Below are 18,335 nucleotides of genomic sequence, written 5' to 3' on the forward strand. Positions count from 1 at the left end.
ATCTCTGTTCACTTCCAAACCTGCCTGTGGTCCTTCCTGTTTGTTCCAGTCCCCAGAATCGGTTGTTGGGCATCTGAGGCTTCTGGCTCCAAGGGATCTGTTTGGGTCACGGAGGGGTTGGCAACCAAGCAGACACTCTAAAAGAGAAGGAGGGAGGAAGGGAGGGAGGAATGGTGGGAGAGAAAAGGGGGACGAAACCATTCTCCAAGCATTGTCCGTGGCCACGAACAGGGTGTGTAATCAGTCTGGCGCCTACACGGGAGAGGGTGGCAGAGACCGAGATAAGGATTCAACTGCAGTATGGGGCATACTTACCCTTTGGCCACTGCAGCGTCCACTCACTTTCACCGGGAAGATTCTCAGCTACCCAGCTGCATCATTCTAAGAAATCAACACCCACTTCCCACCCACAAAAAACACAAACACACACACACATACACACATCCCCCCCCCACACACATACACCCCATCCCCCCCCACTCTTGGATTGCTTTTGGTCAAGAAAAAGATAAGGAGATTATTGGTAATTCTCCTTATGCTCAGCAATGTTTTCCCTAAGTGAATTTTTAGGTCTTTCACGTCTTTTTCTATGTCAAGGGCTGAAGATGTCCAAAAATAACATTTGGTTCATAAAGGCAAAGCTAAGACTTGACACTTTTTGCTTTTTGAGGAAGTTCCTCATCAAAGAGCAAGAAGCAAGAGAAGCCATTGAGTTGTTGACATTTTTTCCTATGCATGCAGATCACTCACTTTCTGGCATCTACAGGCTCCTCCAAGGCATATGCTGTCTATCTCATTGGCTCCACTGTGCAGAGTGCTTTGCGGTTGGTTAAGCTTTCAACCAACATAGGCATTTATTAAGTACTCTTTCTGGTTTTGTTCTTTAATTCCCCCAAATGCATTGATCTTTAGAAGAAAGGCTAAATTATTTATGTACAGTCTTTTTTCTGGTGCTATTTATAATCTCAGCTTTGAAAAGGAGATTCAACTTTGTGTGTGAAGCGATTCCTCTCGATTACTCTGTGGTGCGGAAGGAGGCTCTGCTTTTGGTGAAAGAAATTAAAGGGACCATTGACAGGGTCATTATAATCAGCAGAATTTACTGAGTGCCCACTGGGTACAGAGCACTGTACTAAGTGCTTAGAAGACACAATCAGTACAAGAAACAGCATGATCAGTGGGAAAGAGCCCAGGCCTGGGAATCCCAGCTCCACCACTTTCCTGCAGTGGGAGCTTGGACAAGTCATTCAACTTCTCTTTGCCTCAGTTTCCTCATCTGTAAAATAGGAATCGAATGCCAGCTCCCCTTAGACTGTGAGCCCAATATGGGACAGGGACTGGGTTTAATATGATTCTGTCTTGTAACTACCCCAGTGCTATGTGTTTGGCACATAGTGAGCTCTTAACAGATGCCACAGTTATGATGATTAGAAGGCGCTCCTGGTGAAAGCAGTCAGAAGATAGAATGAAAGCCAGCAGCATTCAGTCAGTCCCCTCACTAATCCCTCTAGTCAGTGAGCTCCTTGTGGGCAGCGATCGTGTCCACCTCCTCTGTTGTACTGGACTCTCCCAAGCTCTTAGTCCCGTGCCTTGCAGTGCCTTGCAAACAATAAGTGCTGAATAAACGCCACTGTTGGATTAATGGACACTGATCCTGGCCCTGGCCCCTAGGCCAGGGCTCTGTCTCCTCCTTTTGTGTTCAGAGCACCAGCTTCCTGAAGTCAGGGGCCTGATGCTCTTCCAAACGAGAGCACTCTTCCCTCCAAAAGAAGACTCTGCGACGGCCAGGCCTCTAGTGACCCCATAGAAAAGCGGCGAGCAATTCATTAGGAGGGGTTTCTGCATGCTTTGCAAAGGCTGATTCCAAATTCCCCACGAAGGTGACCAAACTGCTTTTTCTGGGAAGAGTTTTTTCTCTTCCTTTAGGGAAAGAAGTTCTTGTCACTTTCGTTTTGAAGTTTTTTGCCATGCCGTGTCAGCCCCCTGCCCTCCGCAGAGAAGTAGTTGTGCTGCCAAGTGCAGCAACCTGAGTGTTGGCGTTGCCAAGAAGCCCTTCAGAAACCAGCAGTGTCCAATAGAAAAATGGCTGTGGCAGCAAGAATCTTTTAACCTGGAGGAGGTGCAGCAAAAAGAGCAGCTTGAGTACGTTCCTGCATAGGATGGTAAAGAGGAATCAAGGGGCCAAATAAGATCTCCTCCTCCTTCTCCTCCTCCTCTTCCAGAAAAGGCAATGGATGTGTTAACCCAAGAGGAGCTGTGTAAAAAGTTGAAGAGCTAAACCACTGAGGGAGCCTGCATTTGCACGTTATGCTAAAATTCATTTCTCCATACATCATTTACAGGCTGCACAGTTCTGACATCAAAGAGGATTAATCCTCTCCCAGGAGAAGCCCTGTGGATGCTGAAATCATTTGTAGGAAATTGCACCTGGAGTTTCAACTTGCAGCTAAAGGCAGACCATCCTCAGTGTGATTAGGTAGTTCAGGGCATTAGTTAGCTGGGCCCTGGTGTTAAAGTTGTGTGAAAATTCTCACATTTACTAAGTCCCTTACCCTTTCTTCATAAGTCTGCAAGCCATGATTGTCCTCACCACCACACCACAGTGGTCCTGTTTGCATGTTTGTTGGGGGGCACAGTACTCTCTGCAGGGCCAAAGACTCAGGGAACAGGTCACAGCCAGACTCAAGTTCCCACCTGCTGAGAATTTGAAGTATCGAGTCACTAAGTTACCTCAAGATCCCCAGGGCATACTCCCTTCTCAAAATCAGTGCCCATTAAGATGGCATTTATTATAGCAACCTCAAGGATGATGCTCTGGGAAACCCGCAATAGCCTGGAAGCTCACTGGGACAGGGATTGTGCCTCCCAACTGATTGGTACTCTCCCAAAGTTTTAGTACAGTGTTCTGCACCCCGTAGGAGCTCAGTAAATACCACCGCTTGAATGACTGATTGATTTCCTGTTTTAGGTTGCCACTGCTGATGGCCAGATGCAGTCTGGGCGAGGCCCAAGGGCACGCCCTCTCTCTCTCTCGCTCTCGTCCAATATCGCTCTTCACCGAAGCTGCTTTGGAAAGTTAAAGAAGTTTTGTATCATGTCCAGATTTGACTTTTGCTTCTTGCTTTTCCTTGGGCACTGGTGAATTATATTGAATCAAGTTTCTTGTAGTCCAGGCATCAGGGTGTTGGAACGGTCAGCCTATGGTAACTGGCTCTATGGGCTCTCTCTCCCAACAGACACGGCATCAGCGGGGAGACACACACCCACTAACTCTAGAAGAAATTTTGGATGAAACCCAGCATTTAGATATTGGACTCAAGCAGAAGCAATGGCTAATGTCTGAGGTAAAGATAATAGACATGTATTTTTTTTTAAATCACATCAACATGCACAACTCAATTCAGATTGCTTTTTGGTGAACAAAACATTTTGTTTCTCTTTTAAGCATATTTTCCTGGAGAAGAAATGTTGCTGTACTTTTTCAGATTCTCTGTTGAAAAAGTGTATTTTGAAGACCTTTTAATCTTTAAAGTGAAATACTGAAAAATCGTAACACATTGCTCCCTTGTGTATATATCTATCAAATGTTTAATATTAGATGACTTTAAAAGTTAGAAGGAATGTAAAACCTAAGTAACTGTCCCGAAGAAATGGATTGCTACAGGAACTAGAAAGCTGAGGGGATAGGTGGTCATTGTTCTGGACTGTAAGATGTTGGGTTCTGGCTTGGATTGAATGGATGAATGAAGTGATTGAATGAATTAATGAAAGTGTTGCAAAAGGGGAAGTGATAAAAGTAGAGAGGCCACACTGCAGGTGCAATCCTGGTGCTAATTGAAAGCAAACGGAAAATTTTCCCACATCTGCCTCACATTTTTAAAACGTTGCATTCCTGGTACTGTATAAATGCCCCCAATCCATTATATGAGCAAATGAAATACTGTTGTTCTTACATTAAGTAATAAAAGAACGGACTAGCTGTAGTTCAGTATTCTGAAAGTGGATGCCTAAGCCTCTTGATCTAGACTGAGAGATGGCTTTAAAAAGCAGCAGACTTAGTTTTTGGTGCTGGATTCTAAGACCAAATGGCAAATTATGAAAGGCAGAAATTCAACCCATTTCTTCCTAAGAGGAGGAAACACCTCCCATCTATTTAGGACAATAAAGATTCGGTAGTTTGGGGGCCCACATTGCAGTGATCTTGGTTTCCCTGACCATCTAGAATTTCTTAGCCCTCCATAGCTAGTTTTTTTATGGTAATTGTTATTTTTATTATTTCAATTCTGTTGTCCCTCCTCTTCTTTCTTCTTTCCGTGTTTCTTCTCTTTCTTATTTCAGGGTCAGGCTGGCAGCTGCAGCAGAAACTAGATAGGGTTGCTCTTTCTCCTAGAGTTGTCTTCCCTCTGGGCACCACTGGTGCCCAAAAGCCCAGAGTAGAAACCTGAGAGAATCAGTAATTCCTGCAGTCCTGCTCAGTTTCAGCTGCAGTCTTGTAATGCAGGCCCCTGGCCGTTTCAGGTTCCTCCTCAGCTGCTGGGCCCAGTGACACCTTGTGGTGGAGGGAGACTGACTCCCGAACAAAGGGTTCATCCCTTTGTCATGCCAATATGAGAGAGCATTCCCCCTCTTCTTCCTCTTCTTCCTCCTCTTCCTTCTCCTCCTCCTTCTCCTCAGTCAGGGAGGGTGGGGAAGTTATCTGGTGTCCCACTGTTTATTCTTATTCATAAGTATTTGTCCCCCACCTCCTACCACTGTGATCTTACAAAAAATCAACGGGTTCAGCTTTCTCCAAGCAGTGGCTTGGAAACAGCCCAAGAGTCGTGCAGCGGCAAAAGCAGCGTGACCAGAGAACAACTCCCTCTGCTAAACAGTGAGCACCGGGTGGGCAGCTTGGCCGGAGAGAGAGGTCTAGGGCCCAGAATGTCTGGAGCCCCACAGGGACCCGTCATCCCAAGCCCCGGGCTAGACATCGGCTGTCCTGTCGAGTGGTGATTGCTTTTACACCAGTTCGTCATATTGAAACACTTGAAAAATGTGGAACCTTTGTCGCTTTTGCAGGCTCTAGTCAACAACCCCAAAATCGAGGTCGTAGATGGGAAGTATGCATTCAAACCCAAGTATAACTTGAAAGATAAGAAGGCCTTACTTAGGCTGTTAGATAAGCATGACCAACGAGGCTTAGGAGGAATCCTGTTAGAAGATATAGAGGAAGGACTGCCCAACGCACAGAAAGCCATAAAGGTAATGCTTCCCCCTTAAAAAAAAAGTGTAACTCAGTGTCTGAATCACCTGCTTTGTATGTTTGAGACCAGTTTTGTCCTACACCTCTCTAGGCAGTGATCTTCGTGGCATCTCACTATGGATTTTAAACTGGCACCTGTCGAAGTTAAGAGGAATCCCAGCCACTGTTAGAACACCCATCACTTGCTGTTCTTTGAGCATTCAGGCCACTGAGAAGCAGCGTGGTTTAGTGGAATGAGTACAGGCCTGGGAGTCAGAGGACCTGAGTTCTAATCCTGATTCTGCCAACTGCTTGTGCATTACCTTGGGCAAGTCGCTTAACTTCTCTGTGCCTCGGTTCTCCTGTTCTCTCCCTTAGTCTGTGAGCCCTATGCGGGGCAGGGACTGTGTCTAACCTAATTTACTTGTATCTATGCCAGCACTTAGAACAATGTTTGACACAGAGTAAGCGCTTAGCAAATACCAGCAAAAAAAGCGTTACCTGCCTTACATCTTAATCAGCCGTGGAGTGGCAGGGCCCTATCATGAATTAATCCTTTGAAGTCTTTCTCAAAGCACTGGCCCATTGGGGTTCACTTACCTGATGTGTAAATTGCTATGGAAGGTTTGTTGGGTGTGGCATTTTTTAAGTGCTTACTATGTCCCAAGCACCATACAAAATAATCAGATTGGTCACCGACCCTGTCTCACAAGGGGTTCACAGTCTTAAGTGGGAGGGAGCGCAGGGATTTAACTCCCATTTTACAGATGAGGAAACTGAGGCACAGTGAAGTTAAGTGGCTTGCTAAAGATCACACAGCAGGCAAGTGGATTGGAACCAAGCCGCTCTGATTTCCAGGTCCTCGCTCTTTCCACTAGACCACGCCGCTCCTTGGTGTGGCCGGTGAATGAAATGTACCTCGTTGGCCACTTCACCGGTATTCGTTCAGGAACACATGCAGCTGCAGTGCTTCAGGAAATGATTTCTGAGGGTTAACTTTCAAGGCTGTGAAGATCACAGTTTGTAAGGCAAATTGTAGGCTTTGAAACAAAAATTCAACTGGAAGGCAGCAATCATGCCTTCTAATTCTGTTGTACTCTGCAGGTGCTTAGTGCAGATGGAAGTTTCCTGTTGGAGCAAAGTTCCCAAAGTCCCTAACACCATTCTATCCAAAACGCGCATTATGGGAGAATTATAGTGGAAAATTAGGGAACCTTAGAAAGAATAAAGCATTTAATAGGTACAAGCTGTTTCTCAAAAGTGTGTGAAATTAAGCAGTCTAGATTTAATCCTAAAGCGAATTCCAACTCTTGGATTTCCTGGGAAAGGAGAGTCAATCTATCAACCTCCAGTCAAGGACCATAAGCCCTCTTCCTCTCCCCTTCAATTGAACTTAAGCAAAACGGGCAGGATTCTCTGTCAATTCACCAAGCTTCTCTTTCTCTGAATACCAGACCCCTCTGGCTTCTTTCCAAGCTCCAGGTGGCCTCAAACCTTGCATCAGGGGCAGTAATGATTGTGGTGTCCACTAAGTGCGGGGATAGGTATGACATAATCAGATCGGTCTCAGTCTATGTTCCACAAGGGACTCACAGACCAAGTAGGAAGGAGAAGTACTTACCGAATCCCCACTTTACAGATGAGGAAACTGAGGTAGAGAGAAGCTAAGTTAGTTGCCCATGATCCCACTGCAGGCAAGCAAGTGGTAGAGCCGGCATAAGAACCCAGGTCCTCTGACTCCAAGGCCAGGGCTCTTCCCATGCTGGGGTTTCACTTAGGTGGAGGAACCCCCTTGAGAACCAACCTCACTTCTGTTTGAAGCAGGCAGAGATTTGGGGGCTAGGGAAGTTAGGGAAAGGATTGTCCCTTGGCAGGTGATTAGCAATTAAGTGCCCTTACCGTTTGTGCCAAACACAAGTTCTGATGCCAAGGAGCCGGGACAGGGTCTCTGTGGGGCCTGTGCCAGCCTGTGCCCCTGGCCTGCCTTCACCCACCTGTTTGTCCTCCTCTGAGGTGAAAGCTTTCATAGTGTTTGAACACGGCAACCTGGACAACGGGGAGGGCCCAAGAGACCTATCTGTCCCTGTGGAGCTTGGAAGAGATCTATTTTCCGACTCATTAATTACTTCACGCCCCATTCAGTAGCTCAGCCTCTGGGGAGTGAATGTTTTTCCAATCTGTCGGTTTATGTAGTCCTATCCAGGGACTGCTAGGCACCCTTCCGGGCACCACACTGTGTAGAAAGGGGAGCTGTTAAAGAGTCAGGCCCTGGTTATTTGCAAGGCTATAGAGAAGCTTCAGGGAGTCATTAATAGAATCCATCTTGGCTGCAGATTCCACCTCTTGGAAACCGGAGCCAGTTGGAGCCTTTCTCCCAATTCACATGCTGTATTCCTCTCTCTGACTGACTCCTCTTTCTATGCATTCCCCAAATACCAGTACTTAAGCATTTCTATTTTACTGAAAATACTCCTCATTTACAACACTGGTAGAAGTAAGAAATATTGCAAATAACTAACATGTTCAGTGAGCAGGCCAGTTTGCTAAGTGGTTTGGCAACAATATTATTCAGATGTTTGGGAACTAATGCTGACTTTGTCTCTTTAGGATAGTAGTCGTAATAATAAAACAAGGGCATGTTGCACTTAGAGAAGCAGCGAGGCTCAGTGGAAAGAGCCTGGGCTTGGGAGTCAGGTCATGGGTTCAAATGCCGCCATTTGTCAGCTGTGTGACTTTGGGCAAGTCACTTAACTTCTCTGTGCCTCAGTTACCTCATCTGGGGATGAAGACCGTGAGCACCACGTGGAACGACCTGATCACTTTGGACCTCTCCAGCGCTTAGAACAGTGCTTTGCACATAGTAAGCGCTTAACAAATGCCATCATTGTTATTATTTCACCCTCAGATTTAGAGGCTTCCTCACTGAGTAGCTGCTAGACTTTTAGCTGGTGGGCAGGGACCGAACCTACCAACGCTCCCAAGTACTTAATGTAGTGCTCTGCACACAGTAGGCACTCAATGAAGTCCATTGATTGGTCGATTGAATGGGTTTTGGAAAAGTAACCCAAGCCAGATGTCTGAGGAAGTGGAGCTGACTCCAGTCCCTCGAGGAAGGTGGGTCACGGGTCCCATGCCCGTCTTGTGCCTCTTGCTTTGGTCAAACTTTCCCAAGCTCTTAGTTCAGGGCTCTGTGGCTAGGGGGCGATCAGTAAATACTGTTACTCCCTTGAAGTGAATGTTGTATCTACCTTATATCTACCCCAGTGCTTAGAACAGTGCTTGGCACATACTAAGCGCTTAACAAATACAATTATTATTATTATTATAATAAAGCAAACTCCAGAACCCTCTGCTGGTCAGCTGGAGTCAGGAGGGCCTCGTCCCATCGCCTCTGGCCACTACTGCTTCCTTCCTCAGCACACGGCACTTCCTTCTGAATGTTCGTGGGACCACGAACCCGGCCTGTGCTCCGTACAGTTTCCGCCGCCCCGTTGAGGAGCACCCCGCTGCTTCCCAGGCTCTACTGGGACTGGGTCCAGGCAGGTGAGCTTGCCTCTGTCCCGATGCTTTGGCCCATGGTAAGCGCTTTACAGATGGCCTCGTGATTATGGCCCAAGATGACTTATGAAGTCCCACGGGCAGGTGCAAGAAACTGTAGAATTTACTTGGTGTTCATGAGGGTAATGGTGATAATAATTGTGGTATTTGTTAAGTGCTTACAGTGTGGCAGGCACTGTACTAGGAGCTGGGGTGCATACAAGCAATTCAGATTGGACAGAGTTCCGGTCCCACATGGGGCTCGCAGTCTCAATCCCCATTTTCCAGATGAGGGAACTGAGGCACAGAGAAGCGAAGCAACTTGCCCACAGTCACCCAGCAGACAAGTGGCAGGGCTGGGATTAGAACCCACAGCCTTCTGACTTCCAGGCCCGTGCTCTATCCACTATGTAGCAATAGTAATAGTAGTAGTAGTAAAAAAAATAATAAAAGTTAAGTGCTTACTATGTACCAAGCACTGTTGTAAACACTGAGTTAGATACAAGTTAATCAGGCTAGTAGTAGCAGTCGAGGTAGCAATAATAGCAGCAGTAGCAATAATAATAATAAAAATGGTATTGTGGTATTTGTTAAGCACTTACTACGTGCCAGGCAGTGCTCCAAGCACCGGGATGGACACAGGAAGATTGGGTTGGAGGGTAGGTCTTAGGTCAAGAGCTGATAATTATTATTATTATTATTGAGTCTTAGCACCCGTCCGGTTCCATCCACCCTTTCTTCCCATTCCCAGGGGTGCCAGCCACAGATGCGGGAGTGCTGGTTGGGTGAGGTGGCCACTGGCTGACGGCTCTGTGTCTTTTTGAATTTAAGGCTCTAGGGGACCAGATCATCTTCGTTACTCGCCCAGATAAAAAGAAAATCCTTTTCTTCAATGACAAGAGCTGTCAGTTTACAGTGGATGAAGGTGAGAAATTGATTGCCTGCAGTAGAGAGTGCTTCTCAAATGCAGTCAGTCATCTGGGACCAAACACCCATCTCGGTCACGCGTTATGGCTGACGCTGTTGGGGGATTGGGAAACACCCGTCGACTCAGGCCTACCTGTCAGAATTCCATACGCTGAGGGGTTGGAAGAAACAGCGCGCGCGCGCTGGGCGGTGGTCGCTCGACATGAGTTTGCGGGAGTTAGGTTCTTCAGGAGCAGAGCCCCCCCAACCCCGCACATGAACCTCCTTAGGACCTTAAGTTATAGTTTCGCTCAGTTAGCAGAGAGCGATTCCCGAGATTAGCAATGGAGTCCTTGTAAAACAACGGTGGCGGCTTGGCCATCTAACAAAACGGTCCCTCCTTTTCCAACAATTAGGGTATGTAACCTAAAATGCCAGGGTTTACATTGCCTCACTGTGACAGTTCACAAGTATTTGTAGGGTTATTCCTTGTAGATAGAAACGAATGTTGATATACTGAAATTTACTTCTTGGTGTCGGAAGTATACCAGTCTGTGTCCCTATCATGTTCTCTGACTGCAAAAATGACCAGAAAATGAAAGAGAGCCCCGCGAAGAGTATTAAAATCCGGGTAGCTGGAAAGCCGCAGGAAGCTCTGAAGAGTCATCGCCTTCATTCACCTCCCACTTCATTGAGCAAAAAGGGCCAAACTTTTCCATTTTCGTGTGTATGTGATGTGGGTTTTCAGGAGCTGAGGATTCATTTTAGGATAAGACCACGAGTGGTATCTATAAATCTTCAGTCTTTGTCATTGGAATCCATGGCTTTTTTTTTTTGAGTCCATAGTCAGGTTCCACAAAGAATGAAAAAACCTTGAGTGCAGAAACAGAGTTGGTGGATTAGTGGCATTGTCTTCCTTCCTTCCTTTGCTTTTAACTTTAATTCTTTAGCAGGGTTCTGCCGGAACAACATTAGTGCGATGACCAGTTGACCCAAGCTAGTTCTTTAGCTAGGAATCAGCCCCAGGCCCATCTAGTCCATGGCTCCAAAGATCCAGTCCCGCTCTCTGAAATCCCCTCTCTTTCCATCACTGTCTCCCTCCCTCCTCCCCTCCTGCCTTCCCGTCACTTTTCTCCTCCCACTCCTCCTTCCTCCCTCTCCTTCCTCTTTCCCCATTGTCTCTCTTCCCCTTTCCATCTCCTCTGCCTCCTCTCTTCCTTCTCTCTTTTTCCTGTCTCCCTCTCTCCCTCTAGCTAGAAACTGTTAATCGATGGTTCCGTTTAGGGAAACCCCACTTTGGCTTTCGGCTGCAGGGGGCAGCATGACATAATGTTTGAAAAGCTACAGAAGAGGTTTGGGGTGGAAGCTGTGGATTGGTAGGAGACTGAGAGAACCTCTTCGGACCGGACTGTGGACCCAGGCAGCAGCAGTATTTCCCTAGAGAAATTGGGGCCGCATCCAGAGTTGACAAGACCAAACCCCCACTCCTGGGTTGTTTTCAGTCATGGTGCCCAGATCCACGAGAGGGTTTTTCAACTGAATTGCTTTCTGACCACTTCAATGTTGAAGGAATGACCTGAGGACTGGGCCGTGCTTAGAATGCTGATGAGAAAGCTCTGAGGACTAGTAACCAGTCAGGTTCCTCTGGGAACACAGTTGATGTTTCAGTAGGAAGTTGTCAGGGAAGACCACTTTTCATTTATACCGCTTTAGGCTTGGAAATAAGTCCTGAGGTGTGTCGGGCTCCCAAAGGCCCTCAGTGAAACAAATGAAGTTGGCATTCCTTACTCACCTGCTGTAGGAAGGCCCATCTTTGAGAGTGACCGATTCATTTCCGAATGAAAAATACCAGATGTTCCATTGATTTGGCTAGAATATATGGTGAATTTGCAGTTCGACATTCAGGTCTTACCTATTCTTGGACTCCAGTTCCGAGCAATGGCCGATTGCGATCATTTTTTTAATTTAAAAAGTGGGCAGTCCATTTGGATTTCTTTGGAAGGCACCCATTTAAATAAAAAAAAAAGTTCCCCCATTAAAAGATTAACAAACCGGTGGGGTTGGTGGTAGTAGTAGTAATTCGGTAGAAATTGCAGTGATGTTAATATCACCTCCTGGACTAGAGTCCTGGCCTGGGGGGGGGGGGGGGGCCCTGATACCTGAGCTGCCTGTAAGGGCACTACTTTCTCAGGGCCCAGTAGGGGGTAGAAAAAATCACCTATTTAGGGGTTTCCACTCTGGGGTCCCCCCCCCCCCATATCTCTCCCTCCCATCCTCTAGCCACTTAAGCACTTCTGTGCCATCTAAGCCTGAAGTGCCCTGGAGCCCATGGGCCAAACCTGCCTCCCTCCCCTGCTGCGCCCCTCATCTGGAATTTATTCTAGGGTCTGTCACCCCTGCCAGGTTGTGAACGCCCTGAAGGCAGGAATCATGCCTGTCTAATCAGTGTTTTGCAGTCTCTCAAGGGCTCAATACGGTGTTCTACACACCCAGAGGTGATCGGTCCCTAGTATTGATTGTTTGGCCTTCCCACTTTGAGGTCTCAATAGCCAGAGGTGTCTGCTGCTGGGCCTGGCTTCCAATTCTCCTCCAATCAGTCAATCAATCAAGGGTACTTATTTAGTGCTTACTGCATGTGCAGAGCACTGGACTAAGCACGAGACTAGCGGGAAGCTCAGGTGAGAGAACCGCCCAAGTGGCACTTGGTCTCAGAGCCCCCGGCACCTCAGCCTGCCGTTTCCTGACCCCAGGGCCGCCACCCAACCAACCACTTGGAACTGAAATCATTCACTTTTAGTTGCTGGGAATGGAAACCTGGGAGAACAGATTCTTTCGGCACAGTACGAAGCTCAGTGTTGACATCCCTGGTCCATCGAGCCTGCCCGGCTCTGGAGTTCTGGTATCGCTCTCTGGAAAGCTTTGGTGGGATTTACAGTTGAGTGGAACCCCACTGATACACTCACCGGGTTGGCTTCGTTACCTCTGGTAAGGGTTTGGCTGGAGCGGATTTCTTTAAGGACCTCTGAGGTCTGAGCTGCTGTGACGGCTTTATCTCTGACGACATCTGTTGTAGAAGGCAGAAAAGCAAACCTAGTCCTGCCCCAGAGTGGGTAGGTATGTATGGTTTTATTTAGTTTGTGAAGTCAAGTCCTACTGAGACTATGAGCCCTATGCTAGACAGGGACTGTCTGACCTAATTAACTTGTACCTACAACAGTGTTTGACACATAGTAAGTGCTAAACAAATACCATTTAAAAAAAAGAAAAGAAAATGAAGTTGCTGACAGCGTCTGTCTGAGATGGCGGTCACGGCCAGGGAAGAGGTGGGATCGTACCAGGCACTGGCCCGATAGCAGCATTCCAATGAGCGAGGGAACTCAGGGAGGGAAGCTGTGCATGCACACATGCCGTGAATCACCGCTGTCGGGACTGAAACGCCGCTGGCCACTCCTGCTGGCTCACTCAGGGCTCTGAGGCTTTTCCCCCTGGAATCAGTGGAAGACTTAGAAGTGCATTTACCTCTTTGGTGGTTTCTCGTAATTCATTGGTGGAAAAGATGGTGAAGTTTTAGGGAATGAGGAGGCCGACAGTGGAAAAAAGTCAGTCCTCAAATTGACCTGTCCATATGGCGGTAGATGAACTGGGCTGTTTTTCATTCCTGGTAGACTTTGTCTTTTGATACCCCATAGCAGTTGGAGGGTGCAGGACATACTGATGTCACCAGCTCCTTGGAGGAAATTGTAGGCTGGACAGTACATGGCTTTTCTCAATTTTAACTTCAGATGGTGGAAGGTCATTCAAAGTGCAAAGTAAGGTAGTGCACCTGAAAGACACTCTCACATTTTGACCTCTCCTACACTGCCCCTCAAGCTCGTGGGAGGGATGGGGAGGAGATAATCTTTTTCTTTTCCCTTTTCTGTTCTTTTTCTTTGTCTTCTCTAGTTTCCCTAGCCAAAGTGTCTGAACACCTACTCAATCAATCAGTATATTTTTGAGCACCTGCCATGTGCTCTCTACAAGGTTACTGAGGCCAGTACCCCTCATGCCTTTCACCTCTTCAACTTCCCAACCAATCAAACTTATTTTACCTAAATAATAATGTAATCACATGCATTATCATTATGGTTATGCATGTGGCTACATAAAAGCAGATAGACATTTGGAAGAAGGAACACGTTTGTGTGTTGAATGGTCAGTGGCAGTGAATTGGAGTACAATCCAATTCCGTGCTTTGTTTCACCTGTGTTTTCAGATATTCATTACTCATTTATCCATGTGAGTTTTACCAATAAAATCCACCTTGTGAGGTGTTGAGAAACTATTGCACCCTCTATAAATCTGGGTATTCAAGACGTAGCGGGGGAAGTAACCATTTTGGTCAAACAATTTAATTTGCTGTTTCATGAAGATCCAGTCAGCCTCTGGGACTTGTAAGTACTCAATAAATACAATTGAATGAATAATGCTTTCTGGGGCTTCCAATCCCAGTGAACATCTGGCCACCATTTTGTTGTTTTCCTCCTCCATTTGGCCCATATTTGCCCACAGGGAGGCTCCGTTTCTTCTGTTTCTCGTGCTACCGGCTGATAGATTTCCCTACTGATGACTTGGCTTGATCATTTGAACGGCAGCATCCTCTCACGACCTAATAATAATAATAATAGTTATGGTATTTGTTAAGCGCTTACTGTGTGCCAAGCACTGTTCTAAGCACTGGGGTAGGTACAAGGTAATCAGATTGTTCCATATGGGGTTCAAGAGTTTTAGTCCCCATTTTACAGATGAGGCAACTGAGGCACAGAGAAGTTAAGTGGCTTACCCAAGGTCACACAGCAGAGAAGTGGTGGAGCCAGGTTTAGAACCCACATCCTCTGACTCCCAAGCCCCTGCTCTTTCCACTAAGCCATGCTGCTGCTTTGCTTCTCTGAGGATCCCTCGCTTGTTGTGTTCATTTTTACTGGAGTCTAGTGTCTGAGACAACCCCTTTGGGTGCTTTGCCAAGTTACAAGTCAATGGCTTCTTTCTTGTCGCTGCAGAATTTCAGAAACTTTGGAGGAGCATTCCTGTAGATTCCATGGATGAGGAGAAAATTGAAGAGTATCTGAAGCGCCAGGGTATTTCCTCCATGCAGGAATCCGGACCAAAGAAAATGGTATGGGGCTATCATTGCCTTCAAGAGAGGTTAAAACTGCTTTCTGCCTCTCCCTGGTGGGGTTCACCATCCGAGAGGGCTGGCGGGGAGGAACAGAGGCTGGAAGGGAGGGAGGGAGGGAGGATGGGGGTCTTACAGAGGAGGAAGCTGAAGGAATCAAGCAGCAGGCCTTTGGCAGAGCTGGAATCAGGATTGGGGTCTCCCGACTCCTGTCCCAGGCTCTTTCCACAAGGCGACCATGCTGCCTCTCTCTCCCTCAAGCCTGTCTGCTTTTAAATGAACTTTTTAAGAAAACAAAGCTTCGAGACTGTTCCCCTTTCAGGGGATGGAACCGAGAAAGTGCTAAGTACAATGTTCTGAACACAGTAAGCGCTCAATAAATACGATTGAATGAAGTACAATCGAATGAAGTAAAAGTCCGAGCTGGAGTGGGGCTCGGGACTGTGTGAGAAGTGTTGGAGCGGAAGCTCCTTTAAGGATGGGGAAGATGTTGTTTCCCTTCATTTGCTCATTCCCTGGCACTTAGTAAAGAGCTGGCCCTCAGGAGGTGCCTGCTAACTCTGAGTGCCCCGGTTACTACCCCCCGGGGGAAATGCAGTGGGAGCTGAGGGGTGAAGAGAATGTAGTTGTGGAAGCAGCCAATCCAGAGCACTTGCTAAGCACTGGGAGGGTCCCTGGAAGCACAGGGAGGGATTTGGGCTTCCCTGAGCTAAGGAACTTCAGCTGGAGAGAGCTGGCCTTTGTAGGTGTCATCATTGAATAACATCATCGAGTCTCTCCCAAAGCTCCATTCCAGTCTGGTCCTTGTTTCAGGCCTTGGGTACCTGGTGGGTCCCATTGGTTGCATTAATGGGGACTTCCTCGCTGTGGCTTTTTCCTTGCCATTTCTGTTATTCCCAGCAGTGCCAAAGGGGCCTGCCTGATGGTACCCCAGTTAGAGCCCAGAAAGGGAAGGCACAATCTCACAGGACAGTTTTCCCCAGCAAATGAAGAAGTAATTTTGAGATTAAAGCAAACTTCTCCAGCAGAGCTGCCAGCCTCAACTCATCCAGGGATCTGTCAGGATTGGGATCTTAATTGAGCCTCTCTGGGATGCCTTCCGGCTGTTGGTGTGTTGGGGTTGGCCGTTTCATCAAGCGCTCACCGGCTGCTAAGTTAGCCCTGGGCCCAGGACTGGGGTCGGCTCAAGCCTAGCAGACTGTACCCAGTCCCCGGCCCCTACGGGGCTCGCGGTCGAGGGTTCGGCCCGTGCTGTCACATCACCGTGGTGGCCGTGACTCTGGAGCCGGGGCCGGGCCGGGTCCACTAGCCTGTTTCCTTTTTCTCGTAGGCGCCTATCCAGAGGAGGAAGAAGCCTGCCTCGCAGAAGAAAAGGAGGTTCAAGACCCACAATGACCATTTGGCCGGAGTGCTGCAGGATTACTCCGATGTGATCCCTGGCAAGCAGTGACTGGCAGGGTGTCGTGACGATTAGTTGGGGTAGAGGGGAGGGGATGTCATGATGGTGGGGGGGGGGGCAGCCGCCCCCCCTAACTCTCTCCACTCTCTTCCCGGTGTGAGAGGCAGCAATTCAGAGTACTTGAACAAGTATGAGCAGGCTCCCACCCAGAGAGCAATTTGGATGGAGTGGGCAGATGGGAATGGGGCTTTGTGGCTTGGTGATGAGCAAGAGGCATCCCCTGCTCACCTTTTGATTTCTACTGAAGGGGAGAGGCCCCGAGCAGGGCCAGGCCCCGGCCAACCCACTTGGCTTCCGGAGGGTCCCCCGGCCTTTCTCCTCTTAGTACTTTAGAGCAAGTTTGCAAGGAAGAGTTGAAGGCACTGTTGATTTTATCTGTTCCAAAAGACATATTTATAATAAAACAACAGTAGAAGCATTTTTAAGAGGTTTGCAGTACGGTTATTTTCCCCCCCATTTGAATGTCAGTAACGGACAGTCATTCCAGCAAGGGAGGGATTGGTGCTGTGCCCTGATGCCCCAGGAAAGGCCGGTCAGTATCCAGGCAGGGAACCTGTCCACTAATTCTGTTGTCATGTATTCTCCCAAGTGCTTAGTACAGTGCTCTGCACATAGTACCATCGATTGATTGATTGGTTGATTGGTGCCCCCTGACCCAGAGAGAGTAGGCCAGCCTCTGCCTGGGACAGGTCGAAGGTTGAGTCAGGCAAGAGGAGTAGGGACCATGTCAGTGTAAGGCTGAGAGAGTTCTAAAGAGTTGACTGCACTGTCTGGACTGATGAACTCAGGGTTCGAGGGGAGGGGAGCCCGCAGAGTGTCTATAGTGCCTTGTGGCTGCCATCCTATTCCCTGCCCCTCCACTCACCAACCCTCACTCACCTCCACTGGCCTCAGCCTCAGCCTCCCCCTGCTCCTTCAGGTTGCCTATCGAACGAGGCTCTCCAAATCCTCTGTCCACACCCCGGCTCCATAGCCCGCGTCCTACCTCTCCTGTCCCGAGACCTGGACCCCATCGCCGACAGTCTGGTAGTTGAGTGGGCGATGGGTCCGAGTCGTGCCCTCTGGCCCAGGTGGGGAGGTCGGGGCCCTGGAGCCTGATGCTGTTGAAGATGGAAATGTGAGACAGAGAGTATGAGGGAGGCTCCCCTGACCCTTCTAACCAGGGGCAAAAAACAACCCCTCCACCACACACACATTCATACTCTCCCTCACTCTCTCTGGTTCTCTTGTTGAGCGGTGTGGAGTAACTGAATGGCTTTCTCCTCACCCACCTCAGGTCCCTGATGCAAGGGCATGGTTGAATGAGGAAGGAGGTAGGTAGCAGCCCAACCCAAGATGCGTTTATCTATCTCCTTGGCATGAGGTTTTGAGGGAACGTGTGTGGTGGCTGAGCCAGATAAAGGGATGTAGAGAGAGCCTGGACCACAGCTGGCTGCTGCTGTTTCTTTCAGTCAGTGCAGCCAGGTGGTGGTGAAGCACCAGGGACCGAGAGCCAGAGCGGGCAGCACGCAGCCTGCAACACGCAGCCCGCAACACCGGGCTCCTAATGGAGAGAGCGAGGCCAGCACAGCCCGGTACTCCACTTCTGGGGCTAGAATTTCTGCTTCTACTGCCATGAATGGGCAGGAAAGGAGCCCGCCCATCCACCCAGCTGAGAGTGGCCCAAATCCCAACCGGAACCTCTGGACTCGAGGTCCTGTGGTGACCATCGCCCACCTGGATGCCAACATTCCACTGGTGCTGTGGTGGGAGGTGCAGTGGACCTGTGGTGCTGTGTGGGGTGGTAATAATAATTATAGTATTTGTTAAGTGCTTACTATGTGCAAAGCACTGTTCTAAGCACTGGGGTCGATACAAGGTAATCAGGTTGTCCCATGTGGGGCTCACAGTCTTCATCCCCATTTTACAGATGAGGTAACTGAGGCACAGAGAAGTTAAGTGACTTGCCCAAAGTCACACAGCTGACAAGTGGCAGAGCCAGGATTTGAACCCAAGACCTTTGACTCCCAAGCCCAGGCTCTTTCCTCTAAGCCATGCTGCTTCTGGTGGTAATACTGGGC

General features: G+C 48.3%; 1 protein-coding gene across 3 annotated transcripts in view; it reads left to right on the top strand.

The window, feature by feature from the left end:
- Nucleotides 1–16,700, top strand: part of GTF2E2 (general transcription factor IIE subunit 2) — a 40,052-nt gene extending 23,352 nt beyond the window's left edge. For 2 of the 3 annotated variants that reach the window (XM_029073413.2, XM_029073412.2), the window contains exons 4-8: nt 3,237–3,344; nt 5,059–5,241; nt 9,590–9,683; nt 14,701–14,816; nt 16,147–16,700. In XM_029073413.2, the coding sequence (XP_028929246.1) occupies nt 3,237–3,344; nt 5,059–5,241; nt 9,590–9,683; nt 14,701–14,816; nt 16,147–16,266 (621 nt within the window). In that variant the 3' untranslated portion in view covers nt 16,267–16,700. The remainder of the gene's footprint in view (nt 1–3,236; nt 3,345–5,058; nt 5,242–9,589; nt 9,684–14,700; nt 14,817–16,146) is intronic. The other variant, XM_029073415.2, reaches the window with a different exon arrangement.
- The last annotated feature ends 1,635 nt before the right edge of the window (nt 16,701–18,335 follow it).

The sequence above is a fragment of the Ornithorhynchus anatinus genome, chromosome 10 (assembly GCF_004115215.2).
Source record: "Ornithorhynchus anatinus isolate Pmale09 chromosome 10, mOrnAna1.pri.v4, whole genome shotgun sequence".
Classification (NCBI taxonomy): domain Eukaryota; kingdom Metazoa; phylum Chordata; class Mammalia; order Monotremata; family Ornithorhynchidae; genus Ornithorhynchus; species Ornithorhynchus anatinus.